At 32.5% G+C, this 27,115-nt stretch overlaps 3 protein-coding genes across 3 annotated transcripts; all 3 read right to left on the bottom strand.

Moving 5' to 3' along the window:
* Nucleotides 1-9,357: 9,357 nt before the first annotated feature.
* Nucleotides 9,358-12,034, bottom strand: LOC131611141 (uncharacterized). Its single transcript, XM_058883246.1, has 4 exons — nucleotides 11,934-12,034; nucleotides 11,729-11,843; nucleotides 10,290-10,350; nucleotides 9,358-10,086 (listed from the first exon to the last, which is right to left on the bottom strand). Exons 1-4 carry the CDS (start codon nucleotides 11,965-11,967, stop codon nucleotides 9,505-9,507), a joined length of 792 nt encoding a protein of 263 aa, XP_058739229.1. The 5' UTR covers nucleotides 11,968-12,034; the 3' UTR covers nucleotides 9,358-9,504.
* A 3,173-nt stretch (nucleotides 12,035-15,207) lies between these two features.
* On the bottom strand, nucleotides 15,208-21,021 carry LOC131611060 (uncharacterized). Its single transcript, XM_058883185.1, has 8 exons — nucleotides 20,934-21,021; nucleotides 20,553-20,768; nucleotides 18,372-18,436; nucleotides 17,991-18,132; nucleotides 16,876-17,016; nucleotides 16,288-16,402; nucleotides 16,138-16,198; nucleotides 15,208-15,996 (listed from the first exon to the last, which is right to left on the bottom strand). The coding sequence occupies exons 1-8, from the start codon at nucleotides 21,019-21,021 to the stop codon at nucleotides 15,208-15,210; spliced, it is 1,617 nt and encodes a 538-aa protein (XP_058739168.1).
* Nucleotides 21,022-23,106: 2,085 nt separating this feature from the next.
* On the bottom strand, nucleotides 23,107-24,332 carry LOC131611140 (uncharacterized). Its single transcript, XM_058883245.1, has one exon. The coding sequence runs from the start codon at nucleotides 24,080-24,082 to the stop codon at nucleotides 23,216-23,218; it is 867 nt and encodes a 288-aa protein (XP_058739228.1). The 5' UTR covers nucleotides 24,083-24,332; the 3' UTR covers nucleotides 23,107-23,215.
* Between the last annotated feature and the right edge of the window lie 2,783 nt (nucleotides 24,333-27,115).

Here is a 27,115-nt window from a genome sequence, read left to right as displayed (position 1 = left end):
TGTAGATTGTTGAGGAAGAGAGTTTTGGTATCTTTTGATGTCTTTTGCTTCGCCGTTTTTCAGTGATTTGTTTGTTTGTAAGTCTGATCTTTATTGATGACAAAATGGAATTTCCTATTGGATATGATTTTCCCTTGAATTCTTCATTTTCAAGGTTGTATCTTGTTTCTTCTAGGATCTTTGTGATGCGATTTCCATATGGCAGGGATGCTCCTTCTTTCCTACTTTCTATCATATATTTGATTATTTGTTTTTCCCAATTTACTTTGATTTTTTTTTCTAATGACAAAATGGTTTCTACCTTAGTTTGGGTTAGGTGGTCATGGTTTCCTTGCCTAGGAAGGAGAGTGTGAGAGATCACATAGTGGGTCATTCTTCTTTCTAGAAGGACATGTTCCTTCCAAATTCGCCATATTTAGGCCTTCTAATCGGTTGTATTTCTCTTTAACTAGTTAGATTTCTCAATCTTTATATTATTAATGAGATCTTCATTAATGTTGAGATTTGATTTTCTAGGCACATCATCAGGCTGACTTGGATTTGATTTGAAATTATGGGTTTTAAGCATTTATAATCCGTTAGCACCTTGTGCTAATAGGTTGTAATTTCTCATACATGCCTCCTTGGTGCTTTGATTGGATTGTTGAGCTTTGCTGCTTCCTTAACACCTCCAATTGGTGCTTTTAGTACCCCTAAGCATAAAATACTTGAGCAAACTCATTTTTATGGGTTAGAAGTAATTAATTTAAAATGATTTAATTAAAGCATGAGCAAAATAATTAAAATAATTATTTTAAGGGTTTTAATCTGATATAACTAATTATTTCAACCTTAAATTAATTTCATACAGTAGGTACATTTGTATGCTGAATGCTTTTTGTTTTCTATCCACCTTGAAAATATATCTTCCTTGTAGAGTGCCTTTGAGCATATTTTATCCTCTTTGTTGGAAGATGACTATTTCATGTTACTCCCTAAGTTGGATGTCTTTCCTCCACTTTACTCAACCATTGAAGAAACTTCCTCATCTACTTTGTTGTTCTTTGAACGGGAGAATCCTTTGTTTGATGTATATCATTCATAGATAGAGTATGTTCTTTTGAAGGATTGAACTAGAGTTATATGATATGAACAGGGTGAGGACGGTGGCTCTTCAATTTGGATTTGTTCATCTTTAAATAGTTGAATCATTTCGTCTATCTTTATGATTTCCTTCTTTCTTGATTTTTGCTGAAATTCATGAAGGTTTCTATCTATAGATTTAAGAGTTGGATAAATTTTCCAATTCTTAATATTTAGATATGTGTTACCAAAATAGATTTTAATAAAAATCCTTTGTGTCTATATTCAGAGTTTATATTTAAAGGGGGTGAATTGTGTAGTTTGGAAAAACTTGGTTTTGAAAACTTTTATGTGATATATTCAGAGTTTAAAAATATTTTTCAAATATTTAAGCATGTGAAAGTAAAAATACTGAATTTACATGCGGAAAGTAAAAAGATAAAGAGAAGAAAGAGAACACCTAGAGTTACATAGGTTCAGTCAAAACTAAAAGGACCAGCTCCTCTCTCCAAGAATTGATCTCAAGAGTTTCCAATAATTCACACGTGCTTTTAGTAGGAAAGACTCATGAACCCCCTTATACAAGAAAATGGTGGTTATGATACAACCAAATGATACAAGATTATAAATATGGGTGTTTGAGTCTTTTCTCTATTAACTTGTTGAGATTGAAGTGGCCAAGCTTCCTTCCAAAGTTTAGATTGAAGCATTTAGTCTTCTCTCCTTGGACACAGACCTTGTAGCGATTAGTCATCAAGTTCTAAAATAACTGAGCTCCCTTTTGGTTTAACAAGATAACCAAATAACCTATTAGATTTTAGCCAGGATGATCTCAAACCAATGATGATTTTGAGACAAAGATAATCTTCAACCTTATAACCAGGTTTGATCATACAATCTCCAAAAGTAATATTTTAACGGGTTTAGCTTATAACTACATACATAATCCTTATTTAGAAAGTATTCAACCAAGGTTTATAAACATGATTACCTTGGTGAGTGCTTACATTTCTATCCTTCTAGAATTACAATGGAGATCTGACTCACAAATTGTACTTTCCATACAAAAGCATTTGGCTATAAGAACTAGTGAGAGAAAGTTTAAAATAAAACTAAGAGAGAGATATAGAGAGTGAGTGTCAATACACAAATTCATGTTCTGAATTATTTGAAATGAGAAATGAAGTATCTATTGATAGGCTTGAGGTTCCCCAAAAAAGGAAATAACATTTAAGCAAAAAGTTGTTATCTAATCGATTGGAGTTTTTTCTAATTGGTTAATTTTTGAAAATCAATCGTATATAAGTTTACAATATGGAAAAGTAAGATATATATATATATATATATATATATATATATATATAGTCGTTGTATAGAATCTGGGTGCATTCAACTTTCCTTGCGCCTTAAGTTCGCACCAATCTAATCAGTTAGCAATTTTCTCCAACTGATTAAATATAGTGAAAAAAATCTTTTTTATGGTTTTTTAACTGCTTCCATCTTTTTCTATATAACTTCTATATTTTTTTTCAAAGTATTTTATTTTGATAAATCATTTTAAAAAAAAATTAATGTATGTGTACTCATAACCATGAACTTCTATGAAAAAGTCCCTTTGCTTTTACATACTTTCACTCACTTACTAATTTAGGATATTTTCTATAAGCCTTTGTCGGTTGTAATATTTTGCATTGACACTAGCTTGAGATCTCTTGAGGCTTTTGATAGAATCTAGTTTGTTTGTCTTCATCTAATAGTCAAGTTTATCAAACCTTTATATTCATGGCTTGTATCTTTAACTACTTAAGTTCATTACTTGGCTTATCATTAGTTGCATCTTTATCATGATGCATGTATTTCTTCTTTTATTTATAGTTGTCATCATTAAAAGATTATGTCTTTACTAAGAGTCTATTACCTGTTAAACAAGATTCCACAAAGACCCTTTACTGTAGTGATACCTGAAGACCACTAACGAGATATTGGCGAGTTTCTGGGTGTTTTAGATTTCCCATGTTCCACGATAAGAGAACATCCACACCGAATTATTTATAAGGTGCCCTAGGATCAATCAATATTTCGTCCAAGAAACTAGAAAACCCCAAGCATCGAGTACCGAGGGAAGTGGTAGCAGTCGTGGAAAACTTTGGCGAAAAGAAGAGCAAGAAAATATACGATGTTTAAAGGGAATTTGTATATAATTGGCTTATCTACATCCTTGTTCAAGTGCTTAGGGAAGGCAAAAGCCATCTACGCTCTTTTGGAAGTGCACAAAGGGATAGACGAGCAGCATCTCGGAGCTAGAGTATTAGCTAGGAAAATTATGAGGACAAGATATTTTCTGCCGACCTTGGTTTGAGATCCGTGAGAATACGTGAAAAAAATGCAACCAATGTAACCGAAACAATGATGTTTTCAATTCCCCTACTACAGAGTTGCATGTTTTGATGTCGCCATGGCCATTCCTACAATGGGGACATGACATCCTCAGCCCTTTCACCTCGGCATTAGGGCAGTTCAAATACCTTATCATAGTCGTTGATTATTTCTATAAGTGGATCGAGACAGAAGCTTTGGCAAAGATCACAGTAGCAAATGTCTTAAAGTTATTCAAAAAGTAAGTATAAGCCAGGTTCAGGGTACCTCAAGCCACTATAATAGACAATTGGACGCAATTCAGAGATAAAAGTTTGAAAAGCCTTTTTGAAGATTTGATTATCAAGCAACACATTGCGTCAATGGAACATCCGCAAATGAACGGTCAGGCCAAGGCAGCCAATTAGGTGATAGTAAGAGGCCTGAAGCAAATACTAGAGGAAACCAAAGGTAACTGGGCCGACTAACTACCAGACGTCCCGTGTGCTTATCGTACTACCCCTAATCAACTATAGGGAAAACCCTTTTCCGGCTCACGTACGAGGTAAAAGCGGTCATTCTAGTAGAGATTTAAGAGATGAGTTAGAGGACGGCTAACCCGTTTCCAATAGAAGGGAATGGAAATGCCATCAAAGAAGAAATAAACCTTTTATAATAAAGAAGGATGGTGGACACTTTCACTAGTATCGTCGTTAAGCAACCCGTTGCCTCCAGGTATAATTGTCGCGTCCGACCAAGGTAGTTCCATATTGGGGATTTGGTGCTACGGAGCCGACACAGGGGGGAAAAATTCCCAATATGGAAAGCTAGCAGCAAATTGGGAAGAACCTACCAGGTGTATACCTGCACCGGGAAGATGGCATACAATTTGAAGTTCCTCGAAGGGGAACAAGTACATAGTCTAATGCAACTGAATGCAACTGGTATTATAGTTGAAGAACATGTTTATATCATTTTTCCACCCTTTTAATGTAACACATTGTCATGACTATAAATGCAACTGCTTTTCTGTCAATTTTTCCATAATTTTCTTTTCTCTCATTATTTCTTTTATGATGCTAAAGGTCGGGAAGATAAAAATGACACACATTTCTACGTAGATGGCGTACCCCCCAAATCTAGCCAATCCAAGGGAGTTAGGCAGTGGAACTCAGAGATGTCCACCTTGATCCAAGTTATGCCTTGGGGACATGGACGAGGATCCACGTCTCGCTGTTTCCGATCCCTACCACGGAGAACAAAGACAATACGCAAAAATAATGAATGCTAAATATAACTAACAAACACTAGGATAATGAATGCTAAATACATCAAATACACACTGAAAAAGTAAACCCTAAATACAACGTCCAAACAACACAAAAATCTAAACATTGGAAATGAACAATATGGAAAATATCATTCAACGCATTAAATAACAAGTTACAAAAAATTATGATCAAACAAATGTAAAGGAGTCATTAAAAGCCCGAAGTTTAGGCACGAGGAACTCGAGCTAGCGTAAAACATTATGAAAGGCCACTTCTTTCAGAATGTCAAATGAGAGACCTAGCAGTTTTGGAACCTAGTTTTGCAGGTAATAGATCCTTATCAAGACAATATCTTTTAATAATGACAACTATAAAAGAAATAATAGATATATCCATCATGAAAACTATGATAAGTCAAACAGAACACTTAAGCAGTTAAAGATGCAAGCCATGAGTATAAAGGTTTGATAATCATGACTATCAGATAAAGGCAAACAAACTGGATTATATCAAAAGCTTCAAGAGATTTCAAAACAGAGTCAACGCAAAAGATTACAACCGACAAATGGGTAGAGAAAATACCTTAAAATAGTAAGTGAGTGAAACTATGTAAAATCAAAAGTACTTTTTCATAGAGGTACATGGCTATAAGAACACACACACACATTAAAATATTTTTATCAAATTATATTCCAAAAGAAAATAATTTGAAAAACATATGGAAGTTGTATAGAACATAACCGAAGCAGTAAAAAAGCCACAAAACAATTTTTCACTATATTTAATCTGTTGAAGCAAATTGGTAAACGATTAGATCGACGCGCCCTTGAGGTGAAAGGAAATTTGAATGCACCCATATTTTATGCAACAAATATATATCTTATATTTCCATCTTGGAACTTATATACGATTGTTTTATAAACCTTAACTGATTGAATCAATCGATTAACAACATCTATTCTTTCTTAAATGCTATTTCCTTCTTTGGGGAATACCAAGACTATAAATAAAGGCTCCCTTTCTCATTTAAAATTATCCAAAACCCGAATTTGTGTATTGAGACTCACACTCTCTCTCTTTAAAAATTTATTTTAAACTTTCTCTCACTAGTTCTTTTAACCAAATGCTTTTGTGAGGAAAATACCTTTTGTGAGTGAGGTCTCGTAAGTAATTCTTGATAGGTAGCATTGTATACATTCACCAAGGTAACTGTGTTTATAAACCTTGGTGAATATTGTCCAAATAGGGATAATATATGTGGTTCGTAGCTAAACCCGCTAAAACCTTATGGTTGGGAATTGTGTGATCAGTTCCTAGGTTGAGGATTATCTAGCTTTGGTAATCTTCCCTTGTGTATTAATCGGTTGAATATTAGCCTATATAGAAATCTTCATAGGTTTTGAGATCAACTCGGTTAAAATCTTAAGGTTATTTTGGTTATCCTGTTAAAACCAAAAGGGAACTCAAATATATTTTAGAACTTAAAGACTAACATCTACAAGGTCTGTGTTCATGGAAATAAGACTAACTGCTTTAATTTACAATTGGAAAGGAAGCTTGGCCACTTCAGTTTCAACAACTTATTAGAGAAGAGACGTAAACGCTCATATAATTTGTCTTGTAAAATTTTGGTTGTAGGACAACCATCATTTCCTTGTATAAGAGGGTTCGTGAGCCTTTCTTACTAAAAGCATTATTGGAGACTCTCAAGACCTAGTCTTGGAGAGAGGAGTAGGTCCTTTTTATTTTTGAATGAACCTATATAATTCTCGGTGTTCCTTTTCTTCCTTTAACTTTTTAATTTCTGCATTTCAAATATTTTATACTCGTTGCTTATAATTATAAAATGTCTTCAAACTCTAATTTAAACTGCAAAAATTTTTCAAAACCACATTTTCTAAATCACACACTTTACCCCTTCTTGTGTGTGAAGTCTCAAGTTCAACAAGTGGCATTAGAGCCTATCTCTTGTTTAAGGATTAATCGTCTCAGGAAGAAGATGACTTCTAACACAAGATTGTTTTTAAACACACCACCTCTTTTCGAAAAAGACAGTTTTGATATTCAAAAAATCAGATTGTAAATTTTTTCTTCAAAGTATTAATCATGATTTACAGAAAATATTAATCAATGATCTAGTTTACAATACTCATCAAACAAATGATGAAGTATTAGAAAAACCTTATTCTCTTTGGACCAAAGAAGAAAAGATAAAAATAGTTTTAGATCTCAAATATTTCATAATAATGTGTTTAGTTGATAACAAACTTTTTGATGTTCCTCATTGTAAAACCGCCAAGGAAATGTGGGATACTCTAGAAAAGATATATGGAGCTTCTCCAAATATCAAGATAGAAAATATGAACACACGAGGCAAATATGTTAACTTTAAATATACTCATAGGAAAATTTATTAGAAATTATCTTACTAACATATATCTAAGAATTAAGAATTGGAGATTTTATCCAACTCTTAAATCTATAGATGAAAATCTTCATGAATTTCATGAAAAGTCAAGAAAGAAGGAAATCATTAAGAAGATGAACGAACTGATTCAACCACTTAAAACCAAAGAGTCATCGTCCTCATCTTGTTCGTATCATATAACTCTAGTTCAATCCTTTGAAAGAACATACTATATCATTGAACGATCAACATCAGACAAAGGATTCTCCCGTTCAAAGAACAACAAAGAAGATGAAGAAGTTTCTTCAATAGTTGATCAAAGAGGAGAAGAGACATAAATCGTGGGGAGAAACATAGAAGACTCATCTTCCAATGAACAAGATAAAACATGTTCAAAGGCATCCAATGTACAAATGTACCCACTGTAAGAAAGCACGTCACTTAAAATATTTTGGTCTTAAACTGAAAAGATCTAAAGGTAAGAACCTTAGATCTTCTATGACTAATGAAACCTTAAAGTATGTTGCAGATTTTTGGGTTGTAGCTTGAAATTTCTAAAGAAGAAATTATTTGAAAAATATGAGTAGAAGTATACTCCAGAAGTATACATGTTTTAAGCCTTTGATCCTGAAGATGAAACAATGAAGACAAATGTCTACCATTGTGATTAAAGCAGCAAATTTTGAGTATTACTCAAAATTCATTGATCTAAGATGATCAGTAGAATGAATAAGCCTTAGATGGACTTATTCATTGTTGTAATTTTGCCAACTCTCGCATCCAACAATGTGTGGAGGACACACCAGTGAGGTATTTTCCCTTAAGGGTTTCTCATCAAGAAATTTCTTGATAAAATAGGTAAAATTATTTTAAAATTAAAAAAATAAATTGAATCTGATTAAACTCTTAAAATAATAATTTTAATTATTTACCTCATGCTTTAAAGATTATTTTTAATTACTCTTTCTTCAAAATTGTTTATTTCTAACCTATAAAATGAGCGGGTTCAAGTATTTCAAGCTTATGGGTACTAAAAGAATAGATATAAGGTGTTAAGGAAGGAACAAAGCCCCTAACAAACCAACCAAAGCACCTAACAAACCAACCAAAGCATCAAGAAGGGCTGAAGAACTAATTATAACTGATTAGCACAAAGTGCTAACCGATTATAACTATTTGAAACACATAATTTCAAAACAAATTCAAGTCATCCTGACGCGATTGAAAGATCAAATCTCATCATTAATGAAAATCTAATCAAAATATGAAAGACTGAGAAGTCCAGTCGGCTAATACAAAATGCAACCGATTAGAAGACTCTAATTTGGTGAATTTAGATACGATTTTTGGACAGCACAGTCTTCACTTAATTATTACTCAGAATACAGGCCCAAGTCCATTAGAACTCGCGATATATATAGGTATTGTATTGTTACCTTCTCTTTCTTATCACACTTTCTTGCCTCTATACACAAATAAAATTATTCTAAAAAAGTTCATAATGAATCCTAGAAGATTCAGCTTCACATCCAGCCCTCTCACCGATGAATTCACAACCAAAGAATAATAAACTAGATTCTTCAAAATACTTTGCCAACTGAACAGTCATGAGAGTTCATACCATAGACCCCAAAGACTTCAAAGAATTCAAAGAATGCTACTTATTCAAAACCCTAGAAGAACTCAAATTCTCAAACTTCCATTTCACACCCTCAAAAAGAATTTATACCACCTTAATAAAAATGTTCTTCTCAAACCTTTCATCTAACAGATGGAATTCTCTAGAGCAAAGTAAGAAAACATCACATAAACTTGTCTGTAGAAGAATTTAGGAAACTACTAGACCTTCCTCAGGAATATTATCTCACCGAGTTAGGCGACAAATCCAATAGGTACAACTATGTCGCAAGTGCACCCCCTTAATGAAAAATCCTTTTCACACTTTTCTTATCCAATCACAGCAGGATATATCATTCTTGAAAGTAGGATGATTCACTACATCATGATTCACATCCTATTTCCCAAAACAAGAAACTTCGGTCCCCTAACCCAATCTGATGTAGAAACCATGTGGTATATTAAAACAAAGTTAAAATCAACTGGGCCCAACAAGTAATTGACGACATGCTGGAAAGCAGAACTAAAGGAACACAACTACCCTATGGAAACTTGGTTACAAAAATATTGGAATAAACAAGATTCAACTTTGAGGAACAAACATATTTCAAATAAGGAACAACTATAATAGGGAAATTTGTCCTAACCTCAATGCAGTATGAGCATGATATTCTTTTCACTATTGATAAAAATATATATAAAATTACACTTACTTTATATATAATTATGCTTGGAAAGAGTATATGACATGAATATAAAATAGTATATAAACTATAATAGAACAGTTAATCATTAATCATGAACCTTTTTACACAAGACACAATAATCTCCCTTGGAGGTGAGTTGATGTGCATCAGATAGTTTTATCATGTCTTGTGTTGCATTGGATTCTGATGTAGTGTTTGGTACGTTTTGTAGTGAATGATCCGGTGCAGTTTCAGGTGAAGGTGGAAGAATGTTATCAACACTTGAGGCCTTTGATGTTGCATTAGATTCTGATGTAGTGTTTGATATGTTTTGTTGTGAAGGATCCGGTGCAGTTTCACGTGTAGGTGGAAGAATGTTATCAACACTTGAAGCGTTTGATGTTGTGCCATTTCCTATGAACATTAACCTTAGGATTTTGACAGTAATTAGAGCCAATACAGTAGCTGAAGGAACAAACACAACATCAGGAATGGCATTCATAAATTTTAGCTGAGGCAGCGTTTTTTGTCCAGTTCTTTTAGCCACCATGGCTGCTGGTGGTGCCACAATTGCAGTGACTATCATAGATTCATCTACTTTGTTGAGAATCACATTCTTTTTCACGAAGTCTTTGAAAATCTCCTCTCTAGCTTCTTCATTAGATTCCTTCCAACGATTGAAAATTTCCTTTATGATGGAAAATATGTGAGCATTTTTGTATACATAATTTGTTTAGCTACTTTGTGCACAAGTTTGAATGAATTTTCTTTTATACACCAAAATTGTATCACATAGTTAGAAATTCGAGATCACGAATAATTTTTAAAATCACATTTTTCTATCTACCAAGACACCTAGAGGAGGACAAATTGTTTTAGAAGATAACTAACCTTTACATCCTTATATGATGGGGCATCATAATGCTTTTGCGTTACTGCCATGTTGATTGTGCTGCATAAAATTAGATTCTTTGTTATGGTGATAATTTGATCAAATCATTGTAAGTATGCTAATTTTATAGTGTAATTTTTTTATTATCATGTAATAGATATGAAGTATTAACTATAGGGGCAATCAGGCCGACAACCCAAGAACTTAAAAAATAAAGGGTCTCATAATTTTATTTTTTGGCTTTAGAAATGATATAATATATTATTAATATATAGAGAGAGTTGATAAGGTAACAGTAAACATGTTGAAGCCTAGCTGATCTATGTCTCTAATTTTACCCTTGTGACTGTAATTCGATCCCCGCATCAAGCAGGAAGGACCTCTATCCGTTGTTAATTATTTCTTTAGTTTTTTTTTTTCATTTTTTTAACATAAATTTTAAATAATATTAATATTTAACAAATAAATATTTTAAAAATTATTATTAGACAATCTCATTTATTATTAAACTTTTATGATAAAATATAACACACTATTATATATATATATATATATATATATATATATATATATATATATATATATATATATATATATATATATATATATATATATATATATATATATATATATATATATATATATATATATATAGAGGGCATATCATATGAGAATGGTATTTTTATATGAGAATGTGAGAATGAATCTGAACCATTAAATTTTAAAATAAATGGTGGAGATTATATGTGAATCTTTTTTTCTCTCTCCTATGTCATTAATTGATTAGAGATAAAAAAAGATTCATATATATATATATATATATATATATATATATATATATATATATATATATATATATATATATATATATATATATATATATATATATATACAAAAATCTTATTTGTAGGAGTCACATTTTTAATAAAATATACTCAAAAATCTTATTTGTATGAATCATATATATATATATATATACAAAAATCTTATTTGTAGGAGTCACATTTTTAATAAAATATACTCAAAAATCTTATTTGTATGAATCATATTTTTAATAAAATATACTCTTTGGATTAAATAAGTAAAAGAAAAAAAACTATAATTTTAAAAAGTAGATGCATAAAACTTCAATTGCAAGAACATTGCTGAATTTCTTTTATTAATTTTTATTGTTAATTACAATTAATATAAATTATGACTTTTTTAAAATTTGTTTCATTTCTTTTTGTTAAAGACATATTTTAAAATTAAAATATTGCCTCCAAATTAATTATAATATAATATTTTTTTATGTTAGTTACATAAATAAATGACTAATTGAAATGTTGTTGATATTATTTATCATTTAAATAGATATGATGTTTTTTAAAAGTTTTTTGGGTAGAAATCTATTTTAATTATTTCTATAAATGTGATTAGAAACTAATTGCATGCTTACTTGAAGGTATCAAGAATAGCAACATGGAATTCTTCAAAGTCCTTGACATCTTTCTCATTAAATTGGTCATACAATTTATTCATTGCCAAACTCAACACCGGAGATGTTGAAAATCCTGTCATGCAAACTCAAAATGATAATAAAACATTAATTTGTAGAGAAATAATGAATATTATGAAAAAAAGAACAAAAAATAAATATTGACCATTTCCTCTCATTAAACTTGTATTCATCCCCATAATCCTTTGTATAGTTGTACAATTTGTACTATGATGAGTTGAATAAATAAATATTGTGGAACAGAAGGATAGGGTGTTGTGCAAGGTTAATAAATGGCATCTATAATTTTGCTGTTAAAGGAAAGAATTACTTTCTACTTTCCCTTAACTTTTACTGTTTATCTATCTTATTCTTAGCATGGAATAGCTTGTAACTTAAGCAATATAGTTTAAGACCATTTTCAATTGCATATCACAAAAGACACTTAAACCATTATAATGCCTCTATTTGACAAAATTTAGTACAAAATAACATATATTAAACAACGAGAATTGTTTTTAGAGACGAAGATTGGAACGTTTTAGATGTTGTTTGGAGTATTAAGGTTTTGGTTTGGAGATAATGTTACATCGGAAATATTACACATTTCAATTGTAATTTTTATGAATTTAGTAAAAACCCTTTGTTTTATCTCTTTTAGGTTGCTATTGGAGTGTAATCTTTCTTTGCCGAGCTTCGTCTCGTCCATTTGTATCCGGGTTTGAGAACCTTTGTTCTCTTATTATTGAATCTTGCTTAAAAAAAAAAAGACCACAGAAAAGGATCTTAATTGTATGATTCAGTGTTAATATCAATCTTTTAACCATCAGATTATACTCAATGGCTAATCATGAACAACTAGTTTGGATATAGGAAACGGTCCTTTGCCAATGGTGTATGTTGGAGAATTTCCAAAATATATTTGAAAAGTTGCAATGGTTAAAAAAAGACCTTTTAAAGAAATGGTATAATGCTTTACAATTGAAGCAATGTAACCATTCATCAACAAACTCTTTCGAAGGGTTGTTTCCCTTCACCAAGTGACATGAATTTCTCTATAAATAAAGATAATTTCCAAACCTAAAAGGATACAAACATAATATATTTCAAGATCCAAAAATCATATCTAAGTCATTTTTTTTATTTTTCTAGTGCACGAGAATAAATGAGGAAACTTTATTCGGTAAAATATCGTTGGTCGATATGCTTAATGTGAATGTGCGATTCATGTTAAGGTTTCTAAAGTATTCTGAAGGAGATTCGTCGGTTAACTCATTTGCATCCAATTGCCTAAATTGGTGGGGGCGAATCGAACCTAAAGCTTTGTGTAAACACACGCTTTGGAATTTATTTTGTGCAACTTTCATCGTACCGTTTTTATCTTCTTCTTGTCCTGTAGCAAACCCCCAACACAAGTTCTAACAGTTTACCTGTTCATCATTCCTTTGTCGTTATTTTTTATCTTTTGGTAAGGAAATTGGGATAGCTCGACATAACCAACAAGGCATCTAAAGGTGAAGATCGAATGTGATGGGTAGATCAAAGATAAAACTTAAATTGCAACACCAACAAGCTACATTAGACTAGGATTTACAGTAATACCAATTATTGTAACAATGATTGCAACAGTAACCTATGAAACACAGACTCCGACACATACACCAACACGATCAGATACTCTAATACGGATAATGTTAAAATATATAAGATTGACACTGTTACATATGTGATAGTATTTGAACTTCTTTTATCCATCTATAATTAAAATAGTTTATTATAATCAAATTAAACACTTTAATTATTCATTGGTAACAACATTGGCATTAACACTTTCTAGATATGTATGTCGAAAAATGATATGCTTAAACTATTTTGTAACACCTACACCGTATTTCTATACATAAAACATACTATTTTCATTTTTTTAACAATTGATTTTGCTTTGATTTGTGTGCAAGACAATTTTTCTTTGTTGCAAGTACGGTGTAGAAGTACAGTGTATATAAGAGAGGTATGTCATTTGAGTTGACTGGTTGTCTGTGTATTTGATCATATTTTACTATATTTTGGATTGTGTATATGGTGATGAGTTTTATTCACATATGTATGATATCTCTGTGATTTTCTATATTCTATTTGTTTTTTTTTTTATTTTCTTCTTAAATTGCGTATTTGCGATAGTTAATTTCATATGCGATTTAATTGGTGCTTGTTTAGTTCTCTAAGTATGACATCCTATTTTTGGATTTTATTCTAATTTGGATTCACTTGGTTTCCTTTATTTGTTTCTCTCTATTTGATATTCGTCAAACAAGGAGAATGTCTCGAGATATTATAAATATTCACGCACATTAAGTGTTTAATGCACTGGGAGATTTAAAGTTTTTACAACTTAAGCAACAAATTGTACAGTAATACATCAGATTCATCTCACCGTCAAATTCCAAATAGCGCCCAGAATAATTGATCAACAATAATATCTCAAATTTTCTAAACAAAAAAAAGGGGCGACTAAAAGTGTAGTCATGCTATCGTATGGTATCATATTTGTTTTGATTTTTTTGTCAATTTGATATAGATATTTTAGTACATGTGTATTTGTAATTTGACTTTATAATTGTGTGCTTCAACTTTATTCTATTCCCATTTCATTATTAATCGCTTCGGCTATTGTGTTGTTGTATCACTAAGAACCATCCTTACTCATTATAATAAGAGTTTTTGATCCTTGATAATATTTCTTTTTTATCCTAGCTTGTTGATACTTTGTTGTTACATCAGGCGTAGCTTGAATCACAAGTTAGAACTCTCATATCTATATTTTCATTCATTTGATTTGAATCAAGTGTAATACATGATACGAATCAGAAGCTGTGTGAAAAATGAGATTTGTCTCTAGAGCATTTGATTCGAATCACAAAATAAACATGATTCGAATCACAAACTCATTTGATCTCAACCAAGTGTAAAAATTGATTCAAATCAACTGATTTCATGAAGCTATATTTGAGCTCTGCTCAAATTTATTTGAATCACAGTTTTCACTTAATGTTTATCAAAGCTTCCAGACCCATTTTTCATCCTTGATTTAAATATTTGTTTCTTTGATGAAAGTAACAAGTGGGTGAAACATATGGGAGAAACCCATAGAGACAAAGTGTGATTTTGACTTCTCTTCTTAGTGTGTCTATAACCATCACCATGAATCTTTTTCTTCTGCTCTAGAACAACTTCTTTATTATGAATTCATGTCAAACCCATTCTCTTTTTTTGTTGCGTCTTGTTCTTGTGCAATTTATTATTGTTTTGTTGCATCTTAATTTTAATAAGTTGTTCATGATTAATCAATATCTTGATAACGATCAAAGCCAAGACCCATATACCCTGAAATTTATGAAAACCTTGTGTGTTGTTCATTCAAATTGATCTAAAACCCTTGACTAACACCTTGTATCTTTAGAGTGATTGTGAGATATTCTAACAGTGTTCAACATCGTCATCCTTAGTCTTTGTCCATTTTTTAGGACTTTTATCTCTAAAGATTGAGCGCTAAGGGGGTCTAGTGGTACATTAGGGTATCTAATATTTTTGTCTTGTTGTGAATAATTTGATGCAGTTTTTGGTATGTCTTGCTCTGAATGATCCGGTGCAGGTTTTGGTATGTCTTGCTGTGAAGGTTTTGGTATGTCTTGCTGTGAACGATCCGGTGCAGGTTTTGGTATGTCTTGTTGTGAACGATCCAATACAGGTTTTGGTATGTCTTGCCGTAAATGATCTGGTGCATGTTTTGGTATCTCTTGTTGTGAATGATCCGATTCGGGTTTTAATATGTCTTGCTGTGAATGATCTGATGTAGTTTCAGGTGCAGCAGGTGGAAGAATATTATCAACACTTAAAGGCTGCACTACATGATCAACAAGTGACCCTGTTGCAACCTTTGATGTCGTGCCATTGCCTATGAACATTAACCTTAGGATTTTGACAGCAATGAGAGCCAAAACAGTAGCTGAAGGAACAAACACAACATCAGGAATGGCATTCATAAATTTTAGCGAAGGGAACGTTCCTTGTCCGGTTCTTTTAGCCACCATGGCTGCTGGTGGTGCCACTATTGCAGTGATTATCATAGATTCATCTACTTTGTTGAGATTCACATTCTTATTCACGAAGTCTCTGAACATCTCCTTTCTAGCTTCTTCATTAGATTCTTCCCAACGTTTTGAAATTTCCTGTATGATGGAAAATATGTGAGCGATTTTGTATACATAATTTGTTTTGCTACTTTATTCACAAGTTCGTAAACCCAGAGGTAGATCCAAACATTACATATTGGTGTGGCTAAATCATAATTGTGTAAGAAGATAACTAACCTTTATATCCTTATATGACGGGGCATCATAATGCTTCCCCGGTAGAGCCATGTTAATTGTGCTGCATAAAACTTGATTCATTTTTACTCGTATTAACGTAATATTGTCATTAGTATTTCTATAGCGATTAAAAATTAATTGCTTACTTACTTGAAGGTATCAAGAATAGCAACATGGAATGCTTCAAACTCTTTGATGTCTTTCTCAACAAATTGCTTATAGAGTTTATTCATCACCAAACTCAACACCTGAGATGTTGAAAATCCTGTCATGCAAAATCAAAATGATAATGAAACATTAATTAGTAGACAAATAAGTGTATTATGAAAGAATTACAAAAAATCAATATAGACCTTTTCCTCTCATTAAACTTGTATTTGAACAGTATCGGACCGAAGCAATTAATTGTGACGAGTTGAAGAAATATTGTGGAACAGAAGGATAGGATGATGTAAAGGGTTACTTTCTAGTTTGTAACATAAAATTAGTATAATATGTCATATCTTTTTACTGTTTATTGATATGATTCTTGGCAAGGAATAGCTTGCAACTTAAGCAATATATAGTTTGTGAATTTTATATATTTGTGTTCTCATTTTGAAGTTGAAGCTAATTCACAGCGAAAAGATAAAGTTATTAAATAGTACACTATTGAATTAGATCCTAATTTACAAGAGAGTGAAGAGAGATTAGGTTCCTAGTGAATAGAATAGACATGGCTTTGAATATGGTACATACTAACATTAAACTGATCTTGTAGCATCCTAATTCCTAACTCTCTCATCAACATGCTAGCAAGAGTCCCTTTCTTCTTCTCCTCAATGATACAACAGTTTTCACTTTGTTCTCCTAACTTTCTTAGTACTTTCTTAGCACTTCCTAATAATATTTCGAGTATTACATCATGTCTCAGAGTCTACATGTAAGAATAGTTAGAATAATTTAGTTTATTTCGATTTTGCAAAAAACATATAAAAACTCAAATATAGGGAATAAATAAATTTAGAATTTAAAGAAGGAAAAGTAGAGTTAGAATTGGTATGTTTTGTGATGAATAAAGTACAAGTTTTTGGTATGTCTTGTTGGTATAATACTTTAATAGCTCATAACAAAATTGCATTTTTCATCACTTTCCTATCATGTTTTGAAAAGAATTGGTTTGAAAACAATGTGGTTACGAGCTGTATTGAGCATTTTCAAACCGTTGTAATCAGTTACACAACCTGTAATCGGTTATAGAAACAAAAATTTCAGTATTTTGAGAAAAAATAACCATTGTAACAAGTTAACCAAACCCTGTAACCGGTTACAGTCACATAAATTTTGAAAAAAAATACTTTCTCAACTACAGCTGTAATCGGTTGCTCAATATAGTACGTAACTGGCTACGCCAATAGTAATCATTCATGAAGGAACCAGTGAAGTAAAAAGATCAAAATTGAAAATATTATGTCAAGAGTATGAATTGTTCAGAATTCAGTGTAGAGATCCTTGATTAGCAAAAAAGATTTGTGCACTTGACAAATAACTTGATGACTCATTTCTCTAATGATGAACTTAATCTTAAAGTACTTAGATCTTTGACTTAAGCATGACAAACAAAAGGAAAAAAGTTCTCTTTGACCAGGGTCTAAGCAACCATAAACCTCCATTGATGGAGAAAAGAAGAAGAAGATAGTTTGCAATTGAACATAATGCATTGATTGATTCAGAAAGTCAGTTACAAGTAGTTATATATACAACCAACTACCTAACTAACTAAAGCTAATAATATGGTGCAATATGGTCCATGCAGCTTATCATACACATGCAGCCTACGTATCCACGTCATCATAATATCTATGCGTTAATACCCCCCACAAGCTTGAGGTTGGTGGATGTCGACCAAAGGAAGCTTGCAAAGACACTCAAAGAAGGGATGAGGTCAAGAGCTTTAGTGAAAACGTCAGCAGCCTGAGCTTGGGAAGGAACCGGAAGCAAACGTATCACTCCTGCCTGAATTTTCTCACGCACCAAATGACAATCAATGTCCAAGTGTTTTGTCCATTCGTGAAAAAATGGGTTAGCAGAGATATGAATAGCACTCTGGTTGTCGCAATATAGAACATGGAGCCTCGAGGGATGTTGCTTAAGATCATGAAGAAGAAAGCACATCCATTGCAACTCACGTGTAGCAGCAGCCAAGATACTAACGATTTCCTTCTTCTTCGATTTCCAAGATACTAAGGACTGACCAATGAAGAAGCAATAGCCAGAGATAGATCTCCTGGTGTCAATACACCCTCCCTAATCAGCATCACTGAAGCCAAGAATCTGTAGATCAGAAGACTTAGACAAAAATATACCACGTGAAGGAGGGCGTTTGAGATATCGCAAGATACAAATAGAAGATTTATAGTGCAACTCAGTGGGGGCACTCATGAATTGACTTAATTGTTGCGTGGAAAAAGTAATGTCAGGACGCGTAGTCGTGAGATATAACAATCTACCCACCAATCTTTCATATGTAGTGACATCAGAGAAGGGAGAACTGTAACACCCACCCTTCTAAACCCCGCGGTAATTAAATAAAAATCTCAGAGTAAACATGAAAACAAGGGTGCCACAATTCAATAAAACGATTTATTAAAACTCACTTGTCATGCTTCACCAATGAACAATCATCAATTTAATAAAATCATGTTTCTACACAGCGAAATATTCATCATACGGATAAACATAACATCATCCATGCAATATCCCACAAAATTAATACAATAACAACAGAATAGAGTATCATCATAGACGCTAAACTAGCGTTCCCCAGTGTTACAATATTAGAGCATGACACCCGACGCTAATTAAACAAAGACTCATGAGCTAATCCTTACAAAGTCGAAAGCCGCTATCCTTAATCTGAAAATGTCAACATGTAAGGGTGAGTCTCATCGCAATTAACAAATATTATTGCATCATAAATAATAACACATCATAGTTATATTAATAACCCAATTGTATTATATTCAGACAATTCAACAAATACGCAACCAACACATCATTAATTCATAACACTGAAACAAATTCAATAATGTTATGAAAATCATGCATATGAATGAACTGACACTATGCATGTGGTACCATACATGGGCTAAACCCATCCAACTGATCTTTTCATCATCAAGATACAGTCCAACCGGCACAAATTCCGCACAATGGGAATTATGTCCACCATTTGATCCACAACATCACCGAGATCCATCATCAAAACGCGTATGAATGAATGCACCCATATGACATACTTATAACATCACCTATCCGATGCTTCACATTGTATCATTACAACTCACCATTTCATCACCAATAAGCATGCACATGTATTAGCAATCATTCAGTTATATCACATATAATCATGTCAAAACACTCCCAGTCACAATTAATTCAAAGTAGTTACATCACCATAACAGCACATTGTTACATTCACACATATATGTACACAATGCTACAATCCATCAATTAAATTAAATCAAGATTTAAAATAAAATAGGGCCACTTCCCATTTTATCAATTCATCATATAAAGTTTTAAATCAGCTTCACAACGCTCAAAACGGTGCTCAAAATGGATGTACGGTTTGAAAGTTATGGCCTTCGGAAAATTTGTGAAAAATTTGTATGTTGTATGTCGACGCACAAGATCCATAGGTCGACGCATAGAATTTTCTGTCCCCCTCGGGTTTGCTCAGGCCAACCCATGAGTCGACTCATGCTGGTCTTTTGGGAACCTATAGGTCGACGCATGATCTTCATAGGTCGACGCATGCTGCGCTGATGCAGGATTTTTTTCTGTGATTCTGACATCTTTCCTCTCCCAATCTCAATCAAATCGCACCATAACAATCCCCACACCAAAACATCATCAAATAACACAACATAATACAATTATAACACATTTTAGTGGTCATTTAACACTAAAATCATTCATCAATTCATCAATCACATCAATTCAACAAAACAACCTAAATCTCCCAAAACCCCAAAACCTAAACATACAATCCAATTGTTCTGACTAATATATATAATCAATATCATCACTTAAGATACGATAAGAGAATTTAATCGGAGAGTCCCCCCTTACCTTAGCCAAATTTCTTGAAAGCCCTCTTCCTCTTTCCATGCTCTTTCACGTTCTCTGCTCTTCTCCTCTTCTGCTCCTCTTTCACCTCTATTTTCCTTTTTCCCTTAATTCCTTATTTTTATGAAAATAGATTTTAATTTAGTAAAAGGCCTACTAACATAGAACCCTCTCTTTACTAACACCACACTTGGCCCAATAGCCTATCTCATAATTCTTTTCAATTAATTTCACAAAATATCGAATAATTCTAAATAATAATTTAAATTCCAATTAAATTAAATTTAGAAAATATGGGGTGTTACAAGAACCGTTATCATTATGGAGGCGAATAGAGGCATCTAAAGGGGTAGATGCAGGTTTACAACCTGTTAATCCAGCATCTTGAAGTAATTCAAGACAATACTTCCGTTGACATAGTGTAATACCTTTAAAAGAGCGAGCCACCTCAAGCCCTAGAAAGAATTTGAGTTCACCAAGATCCTTAATTTGGAATGACTGATGCAAGGAAGTCTTCAGATCTGCAAAGACATTTAGGGATGTTCCAGCCAAAATAATATAGTCCACATAAACTAAAATAGTTGTGAATGAAGTAGAATCAGATTTGGTGAAGAGAGTATGATCAACATGAGGATGAGAAAATCCCTGTGCCTTGATAAATGTGGCAAGTTTCTCAAACCACTAACGGCTAGCTTGTTTCAAACCATAAAGAGATTTCACAAGCTTGCGTACCTGGTTAGGTGCTGGAGCTGAGACACCTTGAGGAATATTCATGTAGACAACATATAAAAACTCAAATATAGGGAATAAAGAAATTTAGAATTTAAAAAGGAATAGTAGAGTTATAGTTGGTATGTTTTGTGAAGACAATCTTCAACATCATTTTGTGTTTTGATGAAGACAAATAATCAAGCTCTAATGTACTACCAAAGAAGGAAAAAAATCATAGTTTCAAAGAAATCTCTTGTGACAAGACTTGAAACTTAAGCAATTTTCAAAAGTCATTGTACATTGATGAAATGATCGTGGGAATAAGGTACAAGTTATAATTGTACTTTGTATAATATCTTAATAGCTTAGAAAAAAATTGCATTTTTCACCATTAAGCATCCTAACATGTTTTGAAAAGAATTGATTTGAAAACAATGTTGTTTCAAGCTATATTGGACATTTTCAAACAGTAACTGGTTACACAAAACCTATAACCGGTTATAGGAACAAAAATTTCAATATTTTGAGAAAAATTAATTGTGTAACCGATTAACCAAACCCTATAAACGGTTATAGCCACAAAAATTTTGAAAAATACTTTTTAGCTACAGTTGTAACCGGTTATGCCAATATGGTAAGTGGTTACCACTAAATCAGTACACTATTTTCAAAACTCATATGGATTCTAATGATTTCCAAACTTCATTCATGAATCATGGAAATGTTTCATGATAGTGTACTCTTTCCAAAAGCTACAATTCAAATATAAGTAGTTGTAGTTTTTGACACAATTACAAAAAATACATGTAACGACGGACGCTAAATGCGTTTGATGTCGGTTACGAAAGCGAGGTAAGCAATGGTGTCATAAAAGGTTACTAATTATCACCTCGGTTAGTAAAAAATCGAGGGGTTAAGTTAACTACACGTGGGTTTGATTCCCGGCGTCAACATTTTTATTATTTTTATAACTGGATAGCGCGCCCAATACTATTACCTCGATTTATTTTAGAAACCGAGGGGTTATGGACTTATTTTGGCAAAGCACTTGTCATGTTAGTCTTTCCAAAATGCTGTCAATTTATTTTCGTGTGGAGGGTTTTACTCAATAGAATCCCAACTAGAGATCAGCTAGTATGGAGAGGAATTTTGCACAACATTCATGATAGGTTTGTTGTTACTTTTAGGAAGATGAAAATCTTGTTAACTTATTTTTCAGTTGCAGGGTGAGCTTGAAGGTGTGGGAGAATGTGTTTACTTGGGTGGATATAGAGGCGGTGAAGAATGAGGATTGTTGGAGAACTTTCAAAAGTTTCGGTTGGGTTTGAGAAGGAAAGTGAAAAGTTTTAAAGTAAGTTTGATTTGGATGTCTGTTGTATGGTGTTCGTAATTGAGGAGGAATGATATTATGTTTAACAACCTTATAAGTTCAATCATATCGATGATTTTTTGTCAAATATCAAATTTATTTCTTAGGATTGGATTGTTATTGGTACCAATCATAGGGTGAGTTGTAGCTTTTACGACTGGTGTAAAAGTCCTTGTGAGCACTCCTCTTCTCAAATTCTCACAACCACAGACCTGATTAAAAACATATCCTCAATGACAAAATAGACTTCATTGTTCACCACTTCATTCCTGACCAATCCAAATGACCTCATCACCCTTTCCACCATGATGATCTTGATGAAGAATAACTCATATTAGCAATATCTCTGAAATTTATTCTTTGCACTTGTGTTTTCAAAATTATTGGAATTTCCCTTATGTAATTTCATTTTTCTTGCATTTCTCTTTATATATTTTAAATTTAATAATATTAGTATGTTTTTCCGTTTCTAAATAACCTTAGCCCCTTTATTTGCATATCCCTTAAACTTTTTGATAAATATGATATTTTGTTACTATACTTAATCCACATAAGCTTAAACATGATGTTTTACATAAAAACATTTAATCCTTGTTTTGCATAATTATCCTTAATTGACGTATTGTGAAATAAATACTTTACCCCTTCTCACAAAAATAATAATGTTATGCTTAAGTATATGATTAAAAAATATATGACGCCTTGGTTGTTTAATAATATCTTGTTGCATATCTATTGTGGCGTCTCTTATTAAAGTATGATATTCTTTGTCACGATAGATAAAAATGTATATAAAATTACCCTTCCTTTTACATATAATTATGCCTGGAAAGAGTATATGACATGACATGAACATAAATAGTATATAAACTATAATAGAACAGTTAATCATTCATCATGAACTATATTACACAAGGAACAGTACTCTCCCTTGGAGGTGAGTTCATGTGCATCAAATGGTTTTTTCATGTCTTGTGTTGCACTGGATTCTGATGTAGTGTTTGATATGTTTTCTTGTGAACGATTCGGTGCAATTTCAGGTGTATCAAATGGTTTTTTCATGTCTTGTGTTGCACTATATTCTGATGTAATGTTTGGTATGTTTTCTTGTGAACGATCTGGTGCAGTTTCAGATGCATCATATGGTTTTTTCATGTCTTGTGTTGCACTGGATTCTGATGTAGTGTTTGGTATGCTTTCTTGTGATCGAGCCGGTGCAGTTTCAGGTGCATCAGATGGTTTTTTCATGTCTTGTGTTGCACTGGATTCTGATGTAGTGTTTGGTATGTTTTCTTGTGAACGGTCCGGTGAAGTTTCAGGTGCATCAGATGGTTTTTCCATGACTTGTGTTGCGCTATATTGTGATGTAGTGTTTGGTATGTTTTCTTGTGAACGATCCGGTGTTGTTTCAGGTACATCAGATGTTTTTTTCGTGTCATGTGTTGCACTGGATTTTGATGTATTTTTTGATATGTTTTCTTGTGAACGATCCGGTGCAGTTTTAAGTGCATTTGATGTTGTGCCATTTCCTATGAACATTAACCTTAGGATTTTGACAGCAATGAGAGCCAAAACAGTAGCTGAAGGAACAAACACAACATCAGGAATGGCATTCATAAATTTCAGCTGAGCCAGCGTTCTTTGTCCGGTTCTTTTAGCCACCATGGCTGTTGGTGGTGCCACTATTGCAGTGACTATCATAGATTCATCTACTTTGTTGAGATTCACATTCTTATTCACGAAGTCTCTGAACATCTCCTCTCTAGCTTCTTCATTTGATTCTTCCCAAAGTTTGAAAATTTCCTGTATGATGGAAAATATGTGAGCGGTTTTGTATACATAATTTGTTTTGCTACTTTATGCACAAGTTCGAATGAAATTGCTCTTGTACACCCAGAGGCAGATCCATAGATCCAGACATTACATATTGGTATAGCTAAACCATAATCGTGTAAGAAGATAACTAACCTTTATATCCTTATATGACGGGGCATCATAATGCTTCCCTGGTAGAGCCAAGTTAATTATGCTACATAAAACTCGATTCAATTTTACTCATACTAACGTAATATTGTCATTAGTATTTCTATAGGTGCGATTAAAAATTAATTGCGTACTTACTTGAAGGTATCAAGAATAGCAACATGGAATTCTTCAAACTCTTTGATATCTTTCTCAACAAATTGCTTGTAGAGTTTATTCATCACCAAACTCAACACCTGAGATGTTGAAAATCCTGTCATGCAAAATCAAAATGATAATCAAACATTAATTAGTATACAAATAATATGTATTATGAAAGAATTACAAAAAATAAATATTAACCTTGTCCTCTCATTAAACTTGTGTTCATCCCCATAATCCTTTGTATGATTGTATAATTTGTGCTATGATGAGTTGAATAAATATTGTGGAACAGAAAGAGAGAGTGTTGTTAAAGGAAAGGATTATTTTCTAGTTTCTAACATAAAATTAGTATAATATGTCATATCTTTTTACTGTTTATTGATATGATTCTTGGCATGGAATAGCTTGTACCTTTAGCAATATAGTTTGTTTGTTTTTAATAGTAGTATTTTCTTCCATCCTTGTAATTTCATCTTTTGTTCACGACATGTAAAAGGTTCTCTTACTCCCTTTGAAACCTTCATACACTTATGACATGCTTGATAGTTGATAGTATCAACCAAGTTTTGAAGATTTCATCTTTTTAATGATAGCAACAGTAAAAGTAGCATTGTATTTATTTGAGACAATTTCCTATAAGAATGAAAGTAAAGAATGATTATATCCACGGGTTTTATAATGTCAATGAGTGGAAATAAGATAGCACTTGACATGAATTTATCATAAGCACTCATTTTTGAAGAGGCATGGTTGTGATTGTGTACTCAAAATATGACTTGAGCATTTAATATTTTATGGCATGAACTCACATTATTAATAATGATAATAATAGTTAGGGTTAATATTAATTCACCCCTGTAATGTAAGCGAATTTTGTTTTTTCTCCCTCCCTACCTTTTGACAACGGTTTTTTCAAAAAAACTGTTTCTAAAACCTGCATTTGGCATCGGTGGGGGTAAACCGAAACACGCTCATATTCCAGGGGGTAAACTATTATTAATCCTAATAGTTAATATATAATTGTAGTAAATATATATTTTTTTATAAAGTTTAGTTAAGAATAGCACTATAAATTAATGGGTTAATGAACTTTTTGGTCCCTATAAATATTGCAGATTTCGTTTTTAATCCCTCCAAAATTTTCCTTTAAGAAATCGTCCTTTCAAAATTTTTCGTCTAAATTATTGGTCCCTAACGTCAAATTTGCTAGAGATTAGCTACGAATTTAGCCACCGATTAGCTACGAAATTTGACGTTAAGGACCAATAGTTCAAAAGAAAATTTTTGAAGGGACTATTTCTTGAAGGAAAATTTTGGAGGGACTAAAAACGAAATTTGAAATATTTAAAGCGACGAAAAAGTTCATTAACCCTAAATTAATTATATTAACAATTAAAAAATATCAAATAAAATTAATTAAAATAATTATCTTAAAGTAACAAATAAATTTCAAATATTTTGTATTAGATCATTAAAAATTCCACCTTGGGCCTCAACATGTATTGGGCCGACCCTGGTTAGGATATATTCCCTCAATTCTTTATTGAAAATTATACCCCATTGTTGCACCCCAAAATTTGCCCTCTCTCTATGCTATAAGTTATGAAAGACGTTTATTTTGTCATTCAAAAATCAGAGGAAATTAAAAGAGTTTCTGTTGTTTCCAGATCCTTATTGCAGGAGAATGAGTCATGGTACAAGGTTATAAGTTTAAGGAAAGCATTGTGTTCAAGGCGCCATTATTCTTTCAATTTATCGGCGGCTTATTGCACAAGTTTGATTTGGATCGAAAATTGAATTGATTTAGAGTTTTATTGAAGATGCGGTTAATTGGAATTTGTTCCTTGAGATTTGAAGAGAATTTGAGTTCAAAGATAATCAAGATGAATTTACAAGTTACAAGAGTTAAGATCATTCAACAATTTTCATCTTTCATTCATTACAAAAATACTTAATGGTCCATGTTCAAGTAATACAATTCATACAAAATTACAAAAAATACACAAAGATGTTTGGCCTCGTATCCTATCTCCTATAATCTCATCAATACAATGCTTCCATGTTGCCTTCCACGTGCTTTCTTCGATACCGGATTTAATGCTAACGGTTTCAAACCTTGCATCTACACATAAAAACCAAAATTCTGCATCAGAGGAGGAGAACCGAAACTTAAACCAAGTCTGCACTTCGCAGCCTGCAAATAAACCAAACCAGTTCAACAAAAACTGAAAACAATTTAACGGAAGCTCATCGGAATCGAAACCGGATCGGAAAGCTAACCAATACAAAAGGTTCTGCATAACAGAATTCTGGGGAAGACTGAGAACAGAAAAATTATTAACAAAAAAAGGCATAACAGAATTTGAGAGGAGGGAGAACTCACAACCGAATCGTAACAAACTTTTCTCCCTCGATCTTCTTCTCCAAGCTTCACTATCTTCAATCTTCACCAAAGAAAATTCAGCAAAAGAAAGAGAGGAGAGAATGAGAAACCGGTAACAAACTTTGGATCCAATCTCCATCATCTTCATCGCTTCTTCAACCTTCTCCAAGAACCTTCAATTCAATCTTCATCATCTTCAATTTCTCTCGCACAATCCATAACAGAAAAAAACTCGGAAGAACAATGTTCTCTCTCTGAATCGATTCACCTCTTCACCA

This window comes from Vicia villosa, linkage group LG6 (assembly GCF_029867415.1).
Source record: "Vicia villosa cultivar HV-30 ecotype Madison, WI linkage group LG6, Vvil1.0, whole genome shotgun sequence".
Classification (NCBI taxonomy): Eukaryota; Viridiplantae; Streptophyta; class Magnoliopsida; order Fabales; family Fabaceae; genus Vicia; species Vicia villosa.
The sequence above is the reverse complement of the archived record's forward strand: the minus strand, read 5'-3'. Positions and strand labels throughout refer to the sequence as shown.

What these genes read in the sequence shown, in the direction of transcription:
- LOC131611141 (XM_058883246.1), bottom strand. Translation starts at nt 11,967, where the DNA reads ATGGGGATGAATACAAGTTTAATGAGAGGAAATG. An exon ending in GCTATTCTTGATACCTTCAA is followed by an intron (nt 10,351 to 11,728) that starts GTAAGCATGCAA and finishes AATTTTATGCAG; the next exon opens with CACAATCAACATGGCAGTAA. An exon ending in CATCATATAAGGATGTAAAG is followed by an intron (nt 10,087 to 10,289) that starts GTTAGTTATCTT and finishes TCCATCATAAAG; the next exon opens with GAAATTTTCAATCGTTGGAA.
- LOC131611060 (XM_058883185.1), bottom strand. Translation starts at nt 21,021, where the DNA reads ATGAATATTCCTCAAGGTGTCTCAGCTCCAGCACCTAACCAGGTACGC. An exon ending in TGGCTATTGCTTCTTCATTG is followed by an intron (nt 18,133 to 18,371) that starts GTCAGTCCTTAG and finishes GAGAAAATTCAG; the next exon opens with GCAGGAGTGATACGTTTGCT. An exon ending in CGTCATATAAGGATATAAAG is followed by an intron (nt 15,997 to 16,137) that starts GTTAGTTATCTT and finishes TCCATCATACAG; the next exon opens with GAAATTTCAAAACGTTGGGA.
- LOC131611140 (XM_058883245.1), bottom strand. Translation starts at nt 24,082, where the DNA reads ATGTTCAGAGACTTCGTGAATAAGAATGTGAATCTCAACAAAGTAGAT.